This window comes from Scyliorhinus torazame, chromosome 13 (assembly GCF_047496885.1).
Source record: "Scyliorhinus torazame isolate Kashiwa2021f chromosome 13, sScyTor2.1, whole genome shotgun sequence".
Classification (NCBI taxonomy): Eukaryota; Metazoa; Chordata; class Chondrichthyes; order Carcharhiniformes; family Scyliorhinidae; genus Scyliorhinus; species Scyliorhinus torazame.
In genome coordinates, this window is record NC_092719.1 from 159,223,416 (window position 1) to 159,247,712 (window position 24,297).

Below are 24,297 nucleotides of genomic sequence, written 5' to 3' on the forward strand. Positions count from 1 at the left end.
AAATACTGCCTCTCAGGCTCGATGGCGACTCTTTTCGACCCCCACGTGACTCTCGTGGATTTGGCCGAGGACCAGCTTTCGCATGCTCTGTGGGATTACTATCATGTCCAGCCTCATTAATATGCCATCCCCTACCGCTAGATCGTCCTTTACATTATAAAACTGGGGGCACCGCCCCTTTTGCCAACCATCCGTGAGATGTCGCATCACCCGCTGGAGTAAATGATCCCTGGCCATCTCCTGACAAATTTGGACGACCTTTCATCAGTAGCCGGAAATTTGGATTCACAAAACTTCACCTGAGCGTCTATCTGACAGACAAAGTCCGACTGCTCACACGGCGTGGTGATGGATCTAGAGAGTGCGTCGGCCACAATGAGCTCTTTGCCCGGGGTGTAGACCAGGTCGAAATCGTAGCAGCGGAGTTTGAGGAGGATACGTTGTAGCCGTGGCGTCATATCATTGAGGTCTTTTTGGATGATGTGAACCAATGGCCTGTGGTCTGTCTCAACCGTGAATTTGGGGAATCCATACACGTAATCATGGAGTTTGTCAATCTCTGTGAGGACACCCAGGCATTCATTTTCAATCTGAGCGTATCGTTGCTCAGTAGGTGTCATAGCTCTAGAGGCATATGCGACTGGGGCCCAGGAGGAGGATTCGTCCGCAGGAGGAGTACCGCCCTGTTGGCAGCCTGGCGCGCGTCGGTGAAGATCTTCGTCTCCTTGGCGGAGTCGAAAACGCCAGTACCGGGGCCTTGGTGAGTTTCGCCCTGAGCTCATGCCACCTCTTGCTCATGAGCGGGGAGCCACTGGAAGTCCGTAATTTTTTTACAAGATTGCGGAGAGCTGTGGTGTGTGATGCGAGGTTGGGGATAAACTTCCCAAGGAAATTGACCATCCCTAGGAAGCGGAGGACCGCCTTCTTGTCCTCCGGGGTCTTCATGACGTTGATCGCCGCCACCTTGTCTGCATCTGGCCGCACACCGAACTGCGAAATATGGTCGCCAAGGAACTTTATTTCTGCTTGACCGAACGAGCATTTGGCTCTATTGAGTCGGAGGCCATGTTCGTAGATCCGGTGGAACACTCGATTGAGGCGATCGATGTGCTCCTGAGGAGTTGTGGACCAGGTAATAATATCATCGACGTACCCTCGCACCCCCTCGATGCCCTCCATCATTTGCTCCATTATGCGGTGGAACACTTCCGAGGCAGAGATGATGCCAACGGGCATCCGGTTGTGACAGTAGCGACCGAACGGGGTGTTAAATGTACACAGCTTTCGACTGGGCGCGTCCAGCTGTATTTGCCAAAACCCCTTGGAGGTATCCAGCTTCGTGAAAAGCTTCACATGAGCCATTTAGCTGGTGAGCTCTTCTCGTTTAGGTATAGGGTAGTGTTCCCTCATGATGTTACTGTTCAAATCTTTGGGGTCGATGCAAATGCGAAGTTCCCCTGATGGTTTTTTGACACAGACCATGGAACTAACCCAGTCCTTAGGTTCAGTGACCTTAGAAATGGCGCCCTGGTCCTGGAGGTCTTGCAGCTGCTGCTTGAGGCGGTCCTTGAGGGATGCCGGCACCCGACGCGTGAACCACAGGTGTGGCATTCGGCTTCAGCAGTATCCTGTATCGGTAAGGTAGTGTACCCATCCCTTCGAAGACGCTGTGGTATTGTGCTATAATGTCATCTAATTGGGCTTGGAAGTTGACATCTGGTGAGGCCGTTGCCTCTGCAGACGACATTGTGTGAACCCGCTGCACAAGATTCAGGATTTTGCAGGCCTGAGCACCGAGCAGGGAAGCTCTGTTGGTTTCTACAATTTCAAAACGCAGGGTTGCTTTTGAAGAACGATGTGATACCTCAAGCTGGCATGAGCCACTGGCAGCAATGGCATTGCCATTGTAGTCGAGGAGCTGGCAGGCCGGTTGAAGAATGCTTGGCTTGAGGCGGATGGTGTCAAGGTCAGACTTTGAAATGAGGTTTGCTGAAGCGCCGGTGTCCAGCCTGAGCGTATGCGAGCCTTGTTGACCATGAGGGTGGCACACCACTCGTCGTCCGGATCAATGCACATCACTGGGAGTTGTTTCACCTTCTTCGCTGAAGGCATCGTATGCTTGGTGATGATGTCTACCCGGAATGGGGATGTGAGGCCCTCGGTGTCGGAATCTGGAACCATGTCAGAGTCTGCTGTACTGACCGGACGTTCCTGCGCTGCGATGGGGATTGCTGTGTATTGGGCAGTTGAGCAGATCTGCACAGGGCTGCGTAGTGGCCAAGCTTGCCACACTGGAGACAGTGTCGAGATTTTGCAGGACATTGCCACTTTAAATGGGCGGAGCCACATTTGTTGCACGTCATGGCGCCGACGTCAGAACGCTCCGTGCGCCACCGCGCATGCGCAGTGCGGTCGAACGATGTGCGCACCTGCGCAGTTCAGTCATGGCCTCGCCGTCCGCTTGGTCTTGGCGCGCATGCGCAGGAGCACGGGACAAGCACGCAAAATGGCCACCCTCATCCAGACTCAGGCCCTGGAGCTGTTTTACGGCCTGCACCCGCTCCGCATCGTGGGGGCCTTGCCGTGCCATCTCTGCCGCCTTGATATGGGAGCACCGGTTGTTAGCGTGCTCGTGGAGGACGCAGGTTTCGATGGCGATGGTAAGGGTGAGCTGCTTATCTTTAAGGAGGTGCTGGCGAAAGGGATCGGCGTGGACCCCGAAAACGATCTGGTCGCGGACCGTGGGGTCGGAAGTGGAGCCGTAGTTGCAGGATTGCGCGAGGATACGGAGGTGGGTTAAGAAGGACTGGAAAGGTTCATCCTTACCCTGCAGCCTCTGCTGGAACACATAGCGTTCAAAGCTCTCGTTGACTTCAATGTCACAGTGGCTGGACTGTTTTAAGCTTTGTCTTGTCCTCGCCTTCAGCAAAGGTGAGGGAGTTGAAGATGTGGATAGCGTAGTCCCCGGCTGTAGAGAGGAAGAGTGCGATCTTCCTGGCATCCGATGCGGTTTCGAGGTCGGTGGCGCCAAGATACAGCTGGAACTTCTGCTTGAAAATCTTCCAGTTGGCACCGAGGTTGCCGGCGATGCGGAGCGGCGGGGGAGGGCGGACGCTGTCCATGTTACCGGATGGCTGATCGCTGGTCAAAGGCAGACTATCTCAAGATAGGTCCGTCAAACTCAAGCATAACTCACTGGTACCATGATGTGTTGGGTATGCCGGGTCTGCGAGGACTGCGTTTGCTGCAGCAGTGAGAGAGACAGGCTTCCAACACTTGAAGAAATGCAACTCGATTTTATTGAACTCTGAACTATCATACATACTTTAACTGTGGGTTGACACTATGCTGACTTAACTGGAGACCTGAGGCTAACCTGACCAGACTATCTTACTACAACATAGTGTATGTTCTAGTTGCTGCTCACGGACTCAGAGGCTGGATCCCAAGAGAGCGGGAAAACTAGTGCCCTCTGGCTTTATAGTGGTCGTGTCCTGTCTGGTGAATGGCTGCTGTGTTCTGTGTGTTCACTGGTCATCCTGTGTGTCAATCACTGCCTGTCTGTGCACCATCATATATACCTGTGTGTAAATTATGCCACCGCACAACATTTTTAAAGTGCCCACGTTTAAATGAATCGGCACACGTCCGCAAAATAAAAAACTTGCGTTTCATCCAACTATGCCATTACCCATTTTATTAAGGATAAATCTATTGAGGGTGAAATGAAAGAGTAGCTGATTGAGTCCATCAACCAGGCACTTTCTGTTCTTTGTTATTCAGTCCGTGGAATGAACTGTTCATGTCCACAGCGGTGCACTTATGTGCCTTCAGTTTGCTGCAGTGACAGAAATGGAAAGAAAGTTGCTCTTCTGTTATGGCTTCCTATTCATGGTACTTCTGAAAAATTCTCTTCCCTGGTCGATTATCGATTATTTTATCCTAAATCAAAAGCTACAATGGGAATAATTTTGATGAAACTTATGACAACACCCTTCACGACAGAAAAAAAAAGCAGGCTTGTGAAAAGACTACAGACCGTGGACAGAAGGGGAGCGGGTTTCTCCGATTGGGCAGAGACTACATCCCGACGTCAAAATCACGGTGGGAAATCGCGATTCTCCGTCAACTCAACAACGGCAGCTATGCACACCGGAACGTTCATACAGTAAACACTGTTTGCATATCATTAGTGGGCCCGACCCTGTATTCTCCGGGGCCTCCGCGATTCTCCTCCTCAGATGGGCTGAGTTCCCGACAGCGCGATTCACTTGTGCTTTTAAAAATCGTGAAACTGGTGTTGTGGCTGTTGAGGGAGAGAGAGGGGACACGGAAAGTGTCCAACATCGCCATAGCTTACTGACAGTTGTACCGCTGGCCCAGGGGCTTCTCCAGGGCTGGGGAGAGTATCAGGGGATGGCCAAGAAGTGGGCTGTGGGGTCGGGATGGATGGGCATGGAACACCATTGCTGCAGCTGGCAAGGCAGCCATGCAGCTTCGCACACCGCTGACAGCCACTGTGAACTTAGGACCACGGGACATTTCGGTGTCCTTCCAGATGCCCTCTGGCTCCAGCCGACCCATCAGTTATATGGGCGTGCTCCAGCACAACCAGTGTCATCTTGTTGGCTGGGCTGAGTGTACGTAGTGAGTGCAACGTATAAAGGCGGCTGCAGCTTCTAAGCCTCCCGAGTGTCAATCACGGACCCAGCGAATCCCGCACCATTTCACATTAGAATCGATTGTGTTCCACACAACGAGGTGCTAGCCCCTTAACAGTTCCAGGTGTGGTGCCAGTTCTGCTGTCGTGAAAGAACACAAATTCTGCGTTGGTGTCAACACTTAGTCTCATAATTGGAGAATCCCACCCAGAAAGTTTGAACTTACTGCATTTAAACTTACAAAGCTCTCAAAGCCAAGAAGATACTTTGGAAAAACACCACAATATGTTCAGTCCTGCAAACTGAATATTATCAATAAAAATCTAGTTAAACCTTCATTTCTTATGGGTTGTTCAAATTGGAGAAACCTTTGGCAGATGTTGTAATCGACATAAGTCAATTCTTGGTTTGGGTGGAAAAGTCTATGAATTACAATTGAGCATTTTGGGCAGCATGGTAGCACAGTGGTTAGCACTGTTGCTTCACCGCTCCAGGGTCACAGGTTCAATTCCCGGCTTGGGTCACTGTCTGTGCGGAGTCTGCACTTTCTCCGCCCACAGTCCAAAGGTGTGCAGGTTAGGTGGATTGGCCATGCTAAATTGCCCTTGGTGTCTAGGTGGGTGGGTGGGGTTACGGGGATAGGTTGGAAGTGTGGTCTTTCCAAGGGCTGGTGCAGACTTGATGGGCCGAATTCTGCATTCTGCACTGTAAATTCTATGAATCATATCATAGAAATCTAGTCACACTCTGCAGTTTCTTTTGGTGTTAAAGAATCACATAAAGCAATAAAATCAATGGTGTTGTTCAGTCCACATACAACTAGAAAACAAAAAACTATATCAGTCAACCAAAATAAGTTGTCTCCAGTTAATCAAACAGCCTTGTTATTCTGATAATTCTTAAAACTAAACAAGTAAACAAGGTATAACTACTTGCACGAAAATAATCATCTAAACAAAGCAGGTGATCTTTAGTACATGCACAATCTTTATGGAGCAGGGTACAACACTCTTTTTAAAATAAATGTTTTTTATTGGGTTTTTGAACAGAGTATATTTACCGTTATGTACACAAAATAGAATATATATATATATATATACATAGACGAGAAGGGAACACGCACAAAAAACAAAACAAACAACAACAAAAAAAGTTAGGATAAAATATACAACACTGTTTATCCATTTTGTGGTCTAGTTGTTATGGTGAGCATAGTAGCAGTTATTTAACAGTTTTGAAGGGAATGTGACGTCTTCAATTCCAGAGCTGTAAAGCACTGTTTTTTTCTAGAGTATTGGTTTGACTAATATTAGTTTGACTTGCACAATGGTATTTTAAGTTATGAGAACTTGGAACATTTGCTTCTTCCCTTTCAGAAGTTGTTTTGTTGTGTAACAAGCATAGTTCTGACCACTGTTAAAATCACTGTGTTCAAACGAAGTTGTTTCCTGCTTTCAGACTCTAATTTTCATTATTGGAACAAATACCATACCTTCCCCCGACACGTCAATAGTTCCATTTATAAAAGTGTCAGCAGTCCCATTTATATTTCTCTTTTATTGGCTCAGTGAAAGAGATGGAATTATGCGGTAATTAATGAAATGATAGGGTACAAACTCAGGAAATTAGCTGAACAATCACATGAGTGTGAAATTGCGTGGTGTATTACTGATTCACAGGAAACTGCTTTCCAGGCATTCACACCAAAGCTTTCAGTTCCCACCAGACTTGTTAATTATTTGCCCCCTTTAATTAAGGTAGAATGTGCAACTGGGGAACAGCAGACAGGAAATTGTTTAATTGTATCTAACATTATCATATTATACACCAGAAGCTGTGAATCTATTAACAGGACTTTTCTGAGCAGATTGGGAAAGATATGCATAAAATGCATTATCGGTATTGTAATTATGGAACTTCTGGATATTTTGTATTTATATTTTGTACATTCTTGTTTCATTTCTTTTTGCAGCTTTGGCTAACAGTCGAGGAGAATTCCTTTTAAATGGAGATTTTGTGGTCAGCATGTTTAAAAGGGAAATTAAAATTCAAGGAGCTGTAATTGAGTATAGTGGGTCTGATAATGGAGTGGAAAGAATCAACTGTACTGATAGGATTGAGGAAGAACTAATAGTTCAGGTAAATTAACATACATGATTACATTTTGTGCATTATATTGTCTTTTGTCATACATTTTCACTAATAGTTGATTAGTTTATTTACGTTACATTTTTCATTCAAGGTTTTGTCTGTGGGAAATCTATACAATCCTGATGTGCGTTACTCATTCAACATTCCCATTGAAGATAAAGTGCAACGTTTTTTTTGGGATCAGTTTGGTCCTTGGCAGGATTGCAACAAGCTTTGCCAAGGTAACGAGTAGTGTTTGTGCCAAACAAGCAAAGAGAACACCAGCATTTGTGTCTTTACGTATAGTTTGATACTAGTGGATAGTTTTGAATCCTGTGCCCAAAAGATAATTTTACTACACTTGCTGTCATCGTAGTTCTTTAATGTGACACTGTATTTGAACAGGTGAAAGGAAACGAAGACCTATTTGTACCAGAGAAAGTGATCGGCTGGTTGTCTCTGATCAAAGATGTGATCAAACTCCACGCCCTGCTCCATTAACTGAATCCTGCAATACAGAATGTGAAATACGGTGCGAGCCTTTCAAGAATTATTTTCCTCTCAATTATTTTAATTTGATCAGAAGGTGACTCTTAATGTTTCTTAATTTCCTCATTGAAATCATACCAACACTTTCGGTTGGCCTGAAACTGGGGCGGGATTCTCTCAGCCCGGGGCCGGGCCGGAGAATCCCCATGACCGGTGCGAATCACGCCACGCCGCCCTGAAGCCGGCACGCGATTCTCCGCAGAGCAGAGAATCGGCACCATTGGCGCCGGTGTGGTTGGCGAGCCGCGGTTGGGGGGGCACTCTACCACGGCCGGTCAGCCGTTTCTCAGCCCGGGATGGGCGAGCGGCCGTCGTAAAAACGCCGAGTCCCGCTGGCGCCATCCACACCTGCTCTCAGTCGGCGTAAACTCGGCGTGGAAGGGTCAGGGGGCGGCCTGTGGGAGGGAGTGGGGGTCCGACCCCGGGGGGGGGGCTTCCGATGTGTCCTGGCCCGCGATCGGGGCCCACCAATCGGTGGGCCGGACTCCCTGGCTGGCGGCCTCCTTTCTTCTGTGCCGGCCCCTGTAGTCCTGCCATGTTGCATTGGGGCTAGCACATTGAAGGAAGCCACTGCACATGCATGCGTTGGCGCCGGTACCACTGTGCATGCGCGCATTGGCGCTGGTGTCACTGCGCATGCGTGGATCCCGCTGTGCCCAGTTCACGCCGGGATCAGCAGCTGGAGCGGCGTGAACCGCTCCAGTGCTGTGCTGGCCCCCTACAGGGGCCGGAATTGCTGATCCTGAGGGCGTGTTGACACCGTCGAGAAACGCGACGGCATTTCCGACAGTGTCAACACTTAGCCTCAGGATCAGAGAATCCCGCCCCCGATGTTCCACATTAACATGATTATTAGTTTACCTAATCTGTGGACCAGTGCCACACTTCTACTACAATAGAACAGGCTTATTGCTATAGCCCGTGTGGTTTTATAACTCACTTGATTTCCTTCCTATCTTTCTGATTGTTGCCAGACCAGCTAGAGCAATGGTTTCTATTTGCACACCTAGCCATTTCCATTTCCCAATCTGTTCTTTATCCTCTCCAATTGCTTATTGCCATACTACCTCTGGCGACATCCTCCAAGGACATTTGAGTCAGCTTTCCCTGTACACCGATGACACCCAGCTGTATCTGGCCACCACGTCTCTTGACTCCTCCACTGAACTGTGTTGTCAGATTGCTTGTTTGACATCTAGTGGGCTGTAATTTCCACCCGCCACAAACTTAATTTCCTCGCCATAAGCCGTCTGAGGACCATCCAACCCTTTCCTCTTCTGAAATGGATGGTCAGCAAACCTGCCTGAAACGGGTGAGAGAGCCGTTTTAAAACACTCAAATCAGGGATTAAAATTCGATTTTCAATAGCTAATTTTTCAATTGGCAATTGGGGAGCGACCTAACCAGCAGTCCTTAAGGAAAGAAAGACTTGCTTTTTAGGTAACGTCTTTCACAACTTTAGGACTTCCCAAAATGCTTCACAGTTAATGCTGTAGTGTAAGAAATGCAGCAGCCAATTTGCACTCCTGCCAAAACAAATGACAGCATTGGTTGAGGGATGTACATTGGCCAGAAATCAGGGGAGGTTTAAATGGTTAATCTGGAAAATGATGCCTCCAATAGTGCAGTACTGCAGTACCTCAGTACTGCACTGACGTGTTAGGCCTCAATTTTATTCTCAAGCCTCTGGAGTGAGATTTGAGCCAAGAGCCTTCTAATTTAGAGGGGAGCTGCATTTCAGTGCATATTGAAAAGTGTTTCAATGTGTGCTGCAGCTGAAAATCAGCTGAATTTTTTAAAAACATGCACTGGCAGATAAATATTGTAGATTACTATTTCTATCCGATGTAAAGGTACAAAAATAATAGAGAGAACCATACAGAGTGTTCCAACGCACTGTTTTAGCCTTAATTAAATAATGGTGTAGTTTCAAACTAATTATGCTGCTTACTCTCAAACAGATGGCATATTGCCAGGAAAAGTGAATGCACAGCTCAGTGTGGGCCTGGCTATCGAACTTTGGACATCTACTGTGCAAAATATAGTCGGTCAGAAGGAAAGACAGAAAAAATAGATGAGAGGTACTGCAGCTATCAGCCAAAGCCAGACAATAAAGAAGTGTGTCATGGAGATTGCAATGTAGGGGGGTGGCAATACTCATCTTGGTCAGAGGTAAGCTATTTCCTAAAATGCACTTTATGACGATTGACCATAATGATTCTATAATAAAATCAGATAATAATTCGATGAAAAAAGTCAATTGCATTTCATCTTTCGATATAATAGTTACTGTAAACTGCAATTCAAAGGACCACGATTTTCATGGTAATATGTTCAGCAATCTTCTTTGACTTAGTTTGCAAAGCACTCATGAGCAGATTAAGTCATATCACAACACTCATGTTTGGTATTGTCATAATTAAAATATAACACGCAGTTCTTATTACTGTGGTGATATGCATCAATGTAAATACACTACAACTAAGTAAACACTAGAGGGAGCACCAGAGATATCATGACATGTAGACATACAGCTAATGAACAGGACACGACCAATGGGCAGTCAAAACACCCAGAGGTGACACTACCACAAGGGGGCAACCCATATAAAAGGACAGGGCACACATGCTCTGTCTCCACAGGCGACACTGAGGGAGAAGGACAGGGGCAGATCAGAAGCATCACACCCACCACGTGGCTTAGCGCAGACTGGTTAGTTCGACTGAGTTACTATTGCAAGATTAGCAGGAGAGTCGTACTCATAGAGAACTGTATTAATGGTTCAATAAGTCACATTGAACTTACTTCAAAGTGTGGAGTATCTTTAGGTCAAAGCTGCATCGAGTTGCAGCCTTTGTTATCCCAGAATACATAACACATAGTACCAGTAGTGCCTGTTGAATCTATATAATCTCAGCAAGATCCGTGACTACCAGCAACAGCACCCAGGCAAGATGATCAAGATTCCGGTTCCTCAGCAGCTCAGGTACCACAGCAATCTCAGTGCCAACTGGCGTGCATTCAAGCAGAGATTTGAGATTTACATGGTAGCATCCGACCTAGATGGTGTGGCCGATGCTTAGAAGATAGATCTTCTACTCACCATTGCGGGTGAAAGTGAAACAGAAATCTTCAACTCCTTCAAGTATTCCAAAGAGCAGGACAAGAGAGACTTCCAGACAGTCCTGGACAAGTTTGAATACTGTTGCGAGTTAAACACAAAACAAAATAGGTAAAACTGGAGACTATACTCACCACGAGGCAAAGGTAGGGTTGCAGCAGAGGCAAATGGCAGTTTTGATTGGCAGCCATCTTTCGCAAGGAGCCGCACATGCGCAGTTCCCCAGAAGACACTAACCGGCAAAACAGTGTTTTGCGCATGCGTGAGAAACCGCGCATGCACAGTTGCGCAAAGCGTGCACAGTAAAGGAAAAGTGACCTGCGCATGCGCAATCCATTCCTACGCTCTACGTCACAAGCGTCATGACGTCAGAGGCCCCAGACAACGCCCACTTAAAGGGGAAATGTCCGAAAATAGTGAAAAATAATTGAAAGCCACAGAACACGATTCTTTCACCTGGAACGACAGCACAATGCCTGAACTTCGACCAGTAGCTGAAAGTAATCTCCGCAGAACCCTGCAACAAACAGCACCGCCCTAAGAGATGATTTAGTCCTTGAAGACTACAACTCAGATGATGATTCCATCATTGGACATGGTGACCTCAGTATCAAATCCGACACAGTCATGGACAAGCTCTTCGGATTTGAGGATCCTCAGCCCAGCATAGACGACATCCCGACCCATGAGTACAGGATTCTGCTGAGGCCTGACGCGAAAAGACAGAGAGTGGTACAAGCCCACAGAGAGCGGCCTGACACCAAGGGAGTGGTCCACGCACCACAGAGTCCCCGACTCCTCACAGAGAGTGAGAGAGTGGTCCACGCACCACAAAGGATCCCCGACCAGAAAGCGAAGACAGACTCCACAGCGAGACCACTGCACAACTCCATTGAGAGCGCACAGATCGACTCCACAGCGAGACTACTGCATGACTCCACACAGGGAACGATGCCAGACTCCATACAAGCCTCCAAAGCGAGCTCGTTGACAGACTCCACGATGGAAGCAACGCAAGACTCCAGAGAGCAGTCCTTGCATGAACAAGACCATGAAGGTCTAGCAATCTTATCTGAGCAACCAGCAGCAGACAATGCACGTCTGCCATGCTCCAGTGCACAGCAAGATGACTATGACAGTCTACCACGCTCACGTGAACAACAAAGACTATGACAGTCTACCCAGATTATTTGAGCCACCAGAAGAAGTCTCTGACAGCCTACCCAGCTCATCTAACTGACAAGAAGACACTGAAGGTCTACCTACTGTATGTGTGACAAGTGACATAGGCTTCACAATTCCCATACAAGATGTGCGACATCTCAGCGAGACTGGCAGATCTCAGCTAGTATGTACAGAGGCACTTGACAATCCAAGTGAGGCTACTAGTGACTCCAGTGACACCACGTTAATTCAAACCTCATCTACTGGGCAGCACGGTAGCATTGTGGATAGCACAATTGCTTCACAGCTCCAGGGTCCCAGGTTCGATTCCGGCTTGGGTCACTGTCTGTGCGGAGTCTGCACATCCTCCCCGTGTGTGCGTGGGTTTTCTTCGGGTGCTCTGGTTTCCTTCCACAGTCCAAAGATGTGCAGGTTAGGTGGATTGGCCATGATAAATTGCCCTTAGTGTCCAAAATTGCCCTTAGTGTTGGGTGGGGTTACTGGGTTATGGGGATAGGGTGGTGGTGTTGACCTTGGGTAGGGTGCTCTTTCCAAGAGCCGGTGCAGAATCGATGGGCCGAATGGCCTCCTTCTGCACTGTAAATTCTATGATAATCTACTCAAACCTCTCCACAAGAACCTGAAATGACTCTAGACGGGGAGCATCAAGAAACCAAAGGTGATTCAGGTGAACCAGAAAGGGCTCCAGATGGGGAGCATCGACAAGCCAGAGATGATTCCAGTGAACCGGACATGATTCCAGATGGGGAGCGCCGAGGAATCAAAGACGAAACGCTCAATGCAACAGCAGATGCCACAAAGGACACTGAAACAAGTAACTTTGTGAAGGACTCGAATTCTCCACTCGGGATGGTCATTGAGCGCAACTAGCACGACAAAACCAACAACACTGGAACAACGACTGGTACGACATGGTACAACTCTGCAAATGCAGGACACTGTAACAGCCCAGCTCAGAACAATGGCGGGAGTGCAAACATACCATGGCATGACAACGAATCTCGCCAATTCACGTTTGCTCCACTACGAACACGCAAACCTGCTTTCAAGGCAGATGACATACTGCATCGCTACCACAAACATAAAAAAAAAGAGTCCAAATCAGACAACGAAGTGATTTGCCCATTTGCACACCTCCTGATGACTTCTTGGTTCCTTAAGCACAGGGACACTGATGGCGTTCACAAGGGAATGACAACATCAAGATCAACACTTCCATAACAGCACAAGAAGGCCACTCGACCATATAAATTCATGAACTTTGGACTCATAAATATTATTTGGTTTTGTATAATCATCACTGTCATCATGACTTGTACATGTCATCACTTATCTACCTATTTTGTTCAATTTTCTTCAACAAAGTACAGAACATATGTAACATGATAAAGGGAGGATGTGGTGATATGCAGCACTGTAAATACACAAGGGGTTAATATAAATACACTACAACTAAGTAAACACTACAGGGAGCACCGGAGATATCATGACATGCAGACATACAGCTAATGAACACATAGAATAGGACACGACCAATGGGCAGCCAAAACACCCAGAGGTGACACTACCACAAGGGGGCATTACACAACCCATATACAAGGACAGGGAACACATGCTCTGTCTCTTTATACAGGCGACACTGAGAGAGAAGAACAGGGGCAGATCAGAAGCATCACACCCACCACGTGGCTTAGAGCAGACTGGTTAGTTAGACTGAGTTACTATAGCAAGTTTAGCAGGAGAGTCGAACTCATAGAGAACTGTGCTAATGGTTCAATAAACCACATTGAAGTTACTTCAAAGTGTGGAGTATCTTTTGGTCAAAGCTGCATCGAGTTGCAGCCTGTTATCCCAGATAACAGTACATAACACATCAATTACTTGAAGGAAAACTTATTGAATATTTTTTAATGAAGTTATGGCTCCATCAAAAAAATTAATTTGTTCAAGCCAAGTGTGAATTTTAATCTGTGCTTGTGTTGAGATAACTGTACTTCTACACACAGATGTGTAATATATTTATGATGCTATGCTGTTAATCTATAGTCGTAGGGCGTGATTTAATGGAAATAATACAGAGTCCCATGTCAGATGCGTTTAGCCGGGTGTTTCCTGGCAGCACTGAGAATGACCCCGCTATTAAATGGGACTCTGTTTAATTTTCGCACCTCGGCGAGGAATGCCTTGCTGAGACCCCATTTAGTAGCATTTCCTACACTAACGAGCTCTGCTCATCAGTGCAGGAAGAGATCAGACACCATTTTAAAATGGAGCCCCAATCTCTAGACCACCCACCTCAGCTTCTGGACCCTTCCCCAATGCCTCACTTATGGATTAGGGGTCCTACAGCCCTTCCCGCATCCCATCTCAAGGACAGGGCATTCCCTGGGCCTGATCCACGGCGCGGGCGAGATGCCACAAGAACACCTTGGCGCTGCCAGCCTGGTAGTGCAACTGGGCAACACTGCCAGGTTGCCTGGGTGGCAGTGCCAAGATGCCCAGCAGCATTGGGGTTCTAGGGTCCAACCCTGCCCAGAGCCTGACCACCATCAGGGGCCCCCCATCGCCTAGGAGACTTCCTCAAGTGCCAGTATAGCTGGTCCACATGTGTGGAAAACAGTGCCAAACAGCGCCCAGTCGGGGTGTCCAAGGGGAGGCCATTCGGTCCTGGGTAGATCCGGCGTAGACATAGTCAAGTGAAACTAACTGCTCACTTGAATATGCAAATATGGATCCTGACCACAATGGACGGGATTCAGATCATGACAAATTGTTGTGACATAGCTGGTAAATCTCACAAGAGGCCTTTCGTGAGATTTACCGGCCTTGTCGTGTCCCGAGTCGGGCGCGGCGAAGCCGATAGATCGCACCCTTGGTTATTTTGATAAACTAAGACCCTGAGTAAGTTTCAATCTATTTTTGAAGCGGCTTCTTTAGCCTGGCTTTGTTTTGAAAACAGGTTGTTTATCTGTTAAACAGTTTGTTGGGACTTGATGCTGTGTATTTTACCCGACATCCAAGTAACTGATACTGTAGAGCAAGTGATGAGCTCCTGACATGCCAACTCACTGAAAAATTATGCACGGAAAATCATGGATTGCAAAGCCTCAATTTTCTGATCTGAGTATAGGATATCCCACGCCAGGGGTGGGGTTCTCCGGTTCCCCCAGCCGCATGTTTCGCGGCAGTGTGCCGTTCGCTGGCGGTGAGATTCTCTCTTTCCACCGCTTGTCAATGGGTTTTCGCACTGAGGCTGCCCCACGCTGTTGGGAAGCCAATGGGCGGGTGTGTGCTGCCAGCGGGATCAGCGAATGCCAATGAACAGAGAATTCCGGCCCAAAACTACCCAATCAGAAAATATATCATAAGTAGAAATTACCCCGAGCTGACTTTCTCCGCACACCTTACACTCAGAGCTCAGATCTTAAAATATCTTTTGCAGCAGTTTTCCTGTGAAATTTAAATGGAACGAGTATTAATTCAAAAGTAAAGTTGCAGGAATTTGGGCATAAGGTACAGGTTTCTATGTACAACTGCCCGTCTTTTCACGCAGGTGTTGTAGAAGATACGGTTGGCTTTTTGTCAAAATAATTATTTGTCTAAAAATCATGCATATTGTTAATGTATGCTTTTTGTTCTCCCTTTGCATTTCCCTCACACACATTATGGGGGAGATTGGATAAGGCCCATTTTGGCACATGGGGATCGTGATTACCAGAGACAAATTTCACGCTGCCTACTTATTTCAATGATTGGAGCATACAGCCCAGTGCAAACTGCACTGCTGATTGACTGCTCGCTCAACAGGGGACTGAACAATGTGAGTGGCTGGGGGGAGGTACACCTCGACCGAACCTCTTAAAGTTAGCCCACCCCTCTTAAATGGGACATGCATTCATGAAACGGAAGTTGCTGCAACAGTTTCAGGAAGACATGGCTGGAAGGTAAAGGACAGCAAATGGAACAACAGAACCGAGAGAGGACTCTTAGGTTTTGGCACCAAAGGCTTTACTTGGGCAGCTGGAAAGGAGAGTGGGGAGGGATGGATGGGGCAGGATGTTCTCCAGGCATACCCACATGGGAATGGAAACTGGCGGCCAGGGAGGTCAATTCTGGAATCTGACCATGATGACCTAGCTGCAGCGCTGGAAGAAGTTAAATGAACTCACACAATGTCAGCAAATGCATCTTCAAATGCTATATCACATCCACCACACAACCACCCTTTCACACTGCTCAATGCATCATTGTCCCATCAATGGCATCAGCAATCAGGACTCTCGGTTAACATTCAGAGATTCAATATTGCCCTCAGACTCTTGCCAAAGCAGCACATTCATTGACATTCTTCCTTCTGTTGCTGAATAAGATGGCCTTAAATCACAAAGAGTAACAGAAAACGAGTGGGGGCAGGCAAATCTGCGTCAAACAGGCTCTCTGAAGGAGGTGGGGCTTCGCATCATAGGACCAGCTGTGACAGAGTCCAGTGCACCTAATTTCACTGAGAACCTCCAAGACAATGGTACATTTCTACCCTGCCTTATACATCTTCTGAAATCTCTCTTCACACTTAACCTTTTATCTGATGTGAACTGCAAACTTCAGATGGTCTAACCATAAACCTCTTCCTTTCCCTTCCGCCCATCTTCCCTTACCGCAACCCTAACCCTACCCATCCACATGATTGTTTTCAGATACTCAAGAACTCCCATCTGAGCCACCAGTGCGGGCTCGTCATGAAGGGTGAGAGCTACACCAGACCTCTGTTGAAGAAATACCATCACCTGATCTGACACTTGCAACCACCAGTGCAAAGTCTAGCAATGCACAATGTTTAGAGGCTAGTATAGAGTTGGGATCCAGGTGTGATGAGTCACTGGGCATAAATGGGCCGAGCCAGACCCAGGAGGAAAGGGTAGTTTGTATGCCAGCTTACTGGAGGGCCAGGTCACGTAGGTTCTGCCACAGAGGGATCAGGTGAGGACTTTGTTGGCACAGTGCACAGTAAAATGCTGATGAACATGTACACAGTGATACTTAGTACTTTGGGAGGCCTGCCACAGAGCTTCTAGTCACTATCAAGGAGCTTGGAGGAGTAGTTTCCAATTTGGCAGAGAGTTTTATGCAGAGCTTGGCGCTTATACTTTCCAGCATGGGAGTGGTGGCCAACTCCATGACAGCAATTGTGGACTCAGTGGTGCTGCGGTAGCCGAAGTCGCAGCGCAGGGAGAAGCCAGCCTATCCTTCAGCCCTCAGTGGAAGCTCAAACTGAAATCATGAGCGTGATGTTGGGTTGCTGTATAAGCCTAACTTGCTGCCAAGCAGGCGCAACCTGCTGCCATCAAGGCTATTGATACGAGTACTCAAAGGGGCATTAGGACTTTCAGAGCAGTCCGCAAATAACTAGGATTGCTGAGATGTCACCCTGGTCAGTGGATCCATTGTGCAAGGAACTGCATTCATGCTCCCATTACTGCCACTCTGCCAAGATCCTTGCCTGAAGAACCAGTTAGCCAGTTTACACTGCTGCTGACCAGCTAAAGTGAAGCCCACAAGGCCCAAGAGCCTCTTGAGGTCGTCCAGCAAAACCACCTGTAACCTTCTCTGGTGGAAATTGTAGGCAGGGATGGAGTCCAATTTCATGACCAGTGCATCCTTTGCGTGGGATTGTAAAATACCCAATTATACCGGGACTATATGAGCACCAGGCAGTAGTTTTGTCATTTATACGAACTGCATAAATTGTATTATGATCGTATGGAATCGGTTTATTTTAATGCACATTGTTTGAATGTAATCCAATATCTATTTCTTCGTTTACAGTGTTCAAAGAGCTGTGGTGGTGGTTCAAGAAGACGGAATGCTGTTTGCGTCAATTCTGTGGGGACTGTCCTTGGAGATAGTAAATGCAGTCAGCAAGAAAAGATGATTGCCCAGCGATGCAATGAATATACATGTCCTGTGTGGAAAACAGGTGAATGGTCAGAGGTTAGTTAATTTTACTCTTAATCTTTTCATTTGAAAAATTAAAGATGGTCACATATTGTACATCTTTTTAACATTTTGGTCCAACCTGATTTATTAATTAGAGTCACAATGTGCGCACTTAGCCAGTCACATTATGAAGGATTTATTTTCCTTTGGGGCCCCCTGCTGGTACACAGCATACTTGAAGTGTGCTGCACCTGCTAAGAAAATGGTGGGTTGAATTTTGCCACCTTAGCTTTTAAGAGGGAGGCAGCTATTTGCTGGGTCCATAACCCGGAGAGTGGCTGCCTCTCAGTTCAAATTTCCAGAAGACGTCCAATTAAGAACCTTCCTCTGGAATCACTGGCAATTGGGGATGGTGGGCAGATTGAGGAGGCGAGAGGCTGAATTAGTACACATGGTTTAAAGGGACTCCAACAGCTACCTTTTTGGCTGCAATAAGAGTACTGTTAAGGTGAATGGCACAAAAGTGGTGCAGAGTGAATTGGATAAGAGATGAGCCTGAAAGAGTCAGCAGGCCAATCACTAGCCATAGCAGCCACCGGAATGAGATACTACTGCAATGGCAAGCCTCTTCCATGGATGACCTCTGGCATGCCATTTTCTCCATTTAAAGTTCAGATTGCATGTCACTTTGCATGTCTTACCTCCCGCTGTGCATTCGCCTCCTGGGAGTTATTGGGACTCAAACAGAGTTGCTTCCCATCACTACCAGGCACGGTGCCAATAAAGTCACTTTGGGGGAAAAGCAAGAGGAGGCGCTTTTCCTGATTTACAACCCCATACCCCTCCCCCTCAACCCCTCCACTGTTTGTAAACCTCCTTCAAAGGGCATGAGGAAAATGCCCACACCTGCCCCTGACCGCAGTATCTGTGAATATCATGACCGTCCCATTTTATTTGATCCATGTGAATTGCCAGCAGAGGTCTTTGTTGTGCTGGAAAGCAGGACAAGGAACAATAATTGCTGCAAGACCTCCAGCCAGAAAGTCTCATCTTAGGTTGTCCTAATCAGTGGGTGGGAACAATTGTGAGTATCAGAACAACAATATCCTGGTCTCCAGTTCCATCTTTGACTCGACTGCCAATATTTTATTTAAGATCTTAAGATCAAGTGGCATGCAAGTGACAAGATTCTTTTTGATGCATTTTGCAAAACCATGGGCGGGATTCGCTGACCCCGGGGCCGGGTCGGAGAATCACCGGGCCGGGCGCAATTCACGTGACGCCGCTTCAACGCCAGTCCGCCGATTCTCCGGTGACCGCGCTCTACGCGCCCCCCCTCCCCCCCCGGCGATTCTCCGCGCGGGATGGGCCGAGTGGCCGCCGAGATGGCCCGAGTCCTGCCGGCACCGTTCACATGTGGTCTTACCTGGCAGGACCTCGGCATCAATCCTGCGGGGGGGCGGCCTGTTGGGAGGAGGGGGGATCCGACCCGGGGGGGGGGCCTCCACCGTGGCCTGGCCCGCGATCGGGCCGGCTTCTCCTGGTGGGGGCCTCTTTTACCTTGCGCCGGCCCCTGTAGCTGTCCACCTTGTTGCGTCGTGGCCGGCGCGGAGAAAGAAGCTAGTGCACATGAGCGAGATCGCGCCAGTCGCAGCATGCATCCTCCTATAAAGACAAGAGACAGAGTCAGCTCTTTTATATTGGTGGTATGCTTTGGTATGAAGTGCTGCCATCTACTGCTGATAGCACATTATCTGATTAAAAATAACAATCAACAGACACTACAATTCAAAAATTATAGCACCAATTTTTCTAAGGTTGCAGGAGATAATTGTCATGTTATTGAAGAAGTAGGAAAATAATGCAATGTTAATTTAAATGAAAAGAAATACTTTGCGTGGTATTTTCCCAAAAAAGGCAAAGGGCCCGACCCAACCGAATTAGGAACATAGGAATTAGGAGCAAAAGTAGACAATTCAGCCCTTTGAGCCTGCCCTGCCATTCAATCAGATCATGGCTGATCTCTTCCTGGTCTCAAAACCACCTCCCTGCCTGTTCCCCATATCCCTTTAACCCTTTTTTAAAAATCAGAAATATATCTATCTCCCTCTTGAACCCATTTAATGATTCGGACCCCACTGCACTATGAGACAGTGAATTCCACAAATTCACCACCCTCTGCGAGAAGCCATGCCTCCTCATCTCATGTTTAAATCTGCCGCCTATCAACCTATACCTGTGACCCCTTGTTCTAGATTTCCACTCAAGGGGGAACATTTGGTCTACATTTACTTTATCAATCCCTTTTAATATTCTATACACCGAGGGCAGCACAGTGGTTAGCATTGTTGCTTCACACCTCCATGGTCCCAGGATCGATTCCCGGCTTGGGTCACTGTCTGTGCAGAGTCTGCACGTTCTCCCTGTATCTGCGTGGGTTTCCTCCGGGTGCTCCGGTTTCCTCCCACAGACCAAAGATGTGCAGGTTAGGTGGATTGGCCATGATAAATTGCCCTTAGTGTCCAAAAAAAAGGGTTGGGTGGGGCTACTAGGTTATGGGGTTCGGGGGATAGGATGGAGGTGTGGGCTTAAGTGGGGTGCTCTTTCCAAGGGCCGGTGAAGACTCGATGGGCCGAATGGCCTCCTTCACACTAAATTCTATATACCTCGATCAGATCCCCTCTCATTTTTCTAAACTCCAGCGAGTACAAGCCCAAACTGTGAAATCTCTATTCATATGTCAACCCCTTCATCCCCAGAATCAATTTGAACTGCTTCCAATGTCACTGTATCCTTCCTCAAATTTGGAGACAGAAACTGGACACTCTACTCCAGATGTGGTCTCACCAACACCTTTGGTGTTGCACCAATTTCAACAATACTTCTCTACTTTTATACTCCAGTCCTTTTGCAATAAACACTAACATTCCACTTGCCTTTCTTGTTGCATTTTATACCTGCACACTGACTTTCTACGATTCATGAACAAAGACACGCAGATCCCTCTGCCCAGACGCATTTTGAATCTGCTTACCATTTACATAATAATTTGCTTGCCTATTTTTCCGGCTAAAATGGATAACCTCACACTTTTTAAAAATTTTAAATATGTTTATTCAGAATTTTTCAACAAAAATTTTCAACCATTCAAACCCCCCCCCCTCCCGTAACAAAAAAGAGAAAAGAAAAGTCGCATAGCAAGACATAAACATATCAATATAACCTCACACTTAACCACATTTAACTCCATCTGCCAAATTTTGGCCCAATCTCCAAGCCTATCTCTATCCGTCTTTGCTGCCTGCTTTCTCACTTATGATAGTATCATTTGCAAATTTTGCTATGTTACACTCTGTCCCTGCTTGCAGATCATTTATATAGATTATAAACAGTAAAGGTCCGGGGACTGATCCTTGCGGCACCCCACTAGTTACAGTTCGCCAGCCAGAGAAGGACCCATTTAACCCAACCCTCTGCTTTCAGTCAGTCAGCCAATCCTCAATCAAATCTAATACTCTACCCCCAACCCCTGCAATCTCACCTTCTGGATCAAGCTTTTATGCAGCACCTTGTCAAACGCCTTCTGGAAGTGTTGATATAGCACATCCACAGGTTCCCCATTATCCACTTTGCTGGTTACATCCTCAAAGAACTCAAGCAAGTTTTTCAAGCATGACTTACCCTTCATAAAACCATGCTGACAATGGTGGACTGAGCTTTGTCTTTGCAAATATATAGTCATCTCTTCCTTAATGATTGATTCCAGCAACTTCCCCACCACTGAGTTCAAGCTAACCGATCTATAGTTTCCTACTTTTTGCCCCTCTCCCTTGTTGAATAGGAGAGTTACCTTAGTGTGTTCCCAATCCACCGGGACCTTTCCAGAATCCAGGGAACTTTGAAATATCATAACCAATGCATCACCTCCTTCAATACCCTAGGATGCAAGCCATCAAGTCCCGGAGACAAATCTGCCTTTAGTCCAATTAGTTTATTCAATACCTTCTCCCTGGTGGTGGTTATTGCACTAAGCTCCTCTGCATTAACTGCAGTTCTTGGAATTTTTTTATTATCCTCCACAGGGAAGACAGAGGCAAAATATTGGTTCAGTGCTTTCGCCATCTCTGTGTTCCCCATTATTACCTCACCAGTATCGTCCTCTAAAAGGCCAACATTTACTTTAGCTATTCTCTTCCTCTTTGTATACTTATAGAAGCTCTTGGTATCAGTGTTCATGTTTTCTGCTAATTTCCTTTCATAGGTCATCTTGCGATTATTATTATTATTATTATTAATAACGTTTTTGATTCTATTACTAGTAGCTTTTTGCTGACCCCTAAAGTTCTCCCAATCCTCCAACTTACCACTGGTGTTTGCATTATGGTATGCCCTAGCTTTTGCCTTTATGTCCTCCTTGACTTCCTTGTTTAGCCATGGAACGTATTTCTCCCTTTTACAATTCCTCTTCATCTCAGGAACATACTTGAGAGGTGTTTAATATCTCCCTGAAAATCCACCATTGTTCCTCAACTGTCCAACCCTCAATTATCTGTACCCAGTCTGCTTAGGCCAAAACTCTTTCCCCAGGCCTGTGAATTACCTCTGCCCAAAGCTAAAACTCTACAATGGCACTCTGATCTCTTTCGCTCAAATTGAAATTCTAACATGCTATGATCACTCCTTCCAAAAGGCTCCTTAATGACAAGTCCATTTATCAACCCTTCTTCGTTACATAATACTAAATCTAAAATAGCCTGCTCCCTGTTGGCTCCATAACATATTGTTCTAAGAAACAATCCCTCATGCACTCTATGAAATCTCCCTCGAAGCTGCCTTGCCAATTTGATTAATCCAGTCAATATGCATGTTAAAATCACCCAGGATTACCGTTGTACCCTTGTCACAAGCCCTCATTATTTCTTGATTTATATTATGCACCACTTTGGAAGTATTGCTTGGGGGACTGTAAATTACTCCTACTAAGGAGTTTCTCCCTTGTTTTTTATTTACACCTAATTTGATTCAACATCTTGGCCTTTAGTGCCAATATCATTTCTTAATACAGCCTTGATGTCATCTATAACCAATAAAGCAACTCCACCTCCTGTTCCATCCTGCCTATCCTTTTGGGATATTGAGTACCCTTGGATATTGAGCTCCCAGTCCCAGTCCTCCTGCAACTATGTTTCAGTGATCCCCACCTAATCATACCCATTTGTCTCTAAATTGCAACAGAGTCCCCTGTCGAGTGCGTTTAGCCGGGTGTTTCCCGGTGCTCACAGTGCCGAGAAAGACCATGCTATTGGAAGAGACTCTGTTGCAATCTAGGGCCTCAGTGGGGAATGCCCCACTGAGGCCGCACATAGTACCGTTCCCTACACTGAGGAGCTCCGCTCGCCATAACTCCTCAGTGCAGGAGGAGATCGGAATGGCATTTTTAAATGGCACCCCGATCTCTAGAAGCCCCGACGCAACCCCCGGACCCCCCCAAACTCCAACTCACCTATAAGGGGGTCCTCAAGGCGGGAGGGGGGGGGGGGGGGGGGGGGCTGCACTCCACCTCACACCATCCCGTATACACTACAAGTATACACTCGAGGAATTCTTCCTCTACGGTATTGTGACTACTTTTATTTGCCCAATCTATATGCAGATTAAATTCAACCATAATTACAGATGTTCCTTTTTCACATACATCTCTAATTTCTTGTTTAATGCCATTTCCAAAATCACCGCTGCAGTTTGAGGGTCTATATACAACCCACTAACATTTTTGCTTCTTAGTGTTTGTCATCCCTACCCATCCCTCCACATCATCGGAGCCAATATCCCTCCTCACTATTGCCTTCATTTCCCCTTTAACCAGCAATGCAACTCCACCGTCTATTCCTTATTGCCTGTCCTTCCTAAATACTGAATACCCCTCGATATTCAATTCCCATCCCTGGTCACCCTGCAGCCATGTCTCCGTAATGTTGACCATATCATACCCGTTTACATCTATTTGCGCGATTAATTCATCCACTTCATTGCGAATGTTCCGTGCTTAAGGTACAAAGCCTGAAGGCTTTTCTCACTGTGGTCCTGTTTGATTCTGGCCCTTGATTTCTCTGCCTATCACTTTAATTGTGAGGGACAGGGCCAAAAGATGCCGGCAAGCCAGGCTCCACAGAGATTCGACGGGCGACAAGGGGAGGTCACACTCTTCCCCCCTTCCCCTCCCCAAATCCCCAGTCTTCGGGGCATTGGTGCTCCCTCCGCCTATGTGAGGGGGTGACCTTCAGGCCCATACCTTGGCACTGCCCTGCCATGTTCCTGACCAGCCGGGGGCTCCAACAGCCTCTGAGCCCTCGGTGTGGTCATCATGTCTCGTCTCTGTTTTTGGAGACCATTAATGATTCCCGCCGGCGTTGTCATGCCGACGGGTGCACACGTCTGACATTCCGAGAACAATCCACGTTAAGCCAATTTTTAATATTAAAATATATTTAAATTAATAGTAATCATGTGCACGCCCTCAATGGGTGTGAACCTGATTATGTTGCCGGTAGGGGGCAGGGAAAATCTCATTCTGAGATCTCAAATCGCAAATCACATTATAGACATCTCACGAGAGTTTCCGGTCAGAAGGGGATTTGCACCTGCGCTGAACAGGCGTGAAAAATGTCTTTCAAGCCCCCTGGATTTTCCACTTTTCAGCTAATAAAGTCGTTTTGA

General features: G+C 46.9%; 1 protein-coding gene across 7 annotated transcripts in view; it reads left to right on the forward strand.

Annotated features, from left to right (window-relative positions):
• Positions 1-24,297, forward strand: part of adamts9 (ADAM metallopeptidase with thrombospondin type 1 motif, 9) — a 489,710-nt gene that overhangs the window by 149,230 nt on the left and 316,183 nt on the right. For all 7 annotated transcript variants that reach the window (XR_011934150.1, XR_011934151.1, XR_011934152.1 and 4 more), the window contains exons 17-21: positions 6,634-6,800; positions 6,904-7,033; positions 7,197-7,323; positions 9,302-9,512; positions 17,470-17,634. Coding sequence is in view for 4 of the 7 variants with exons in the window: in XM_072472332.1 (XP_072328433.1) it covers positions 6,634-6,800; positions 6,904-7,033; positions 7,197-7,323; positions 9,302-9,512; positions 17,470-17,634 (800 nt within the window). In the remaining 3 variants the exon portion in view is untranslated. The remainder of the gene's footprint in view (positions 1-6,633; positions 6,801-6,903; positions 7,034-7,196; positions 7,324-9,301; positions 9,513-17,469; positions 17,635-24,297) is intronic.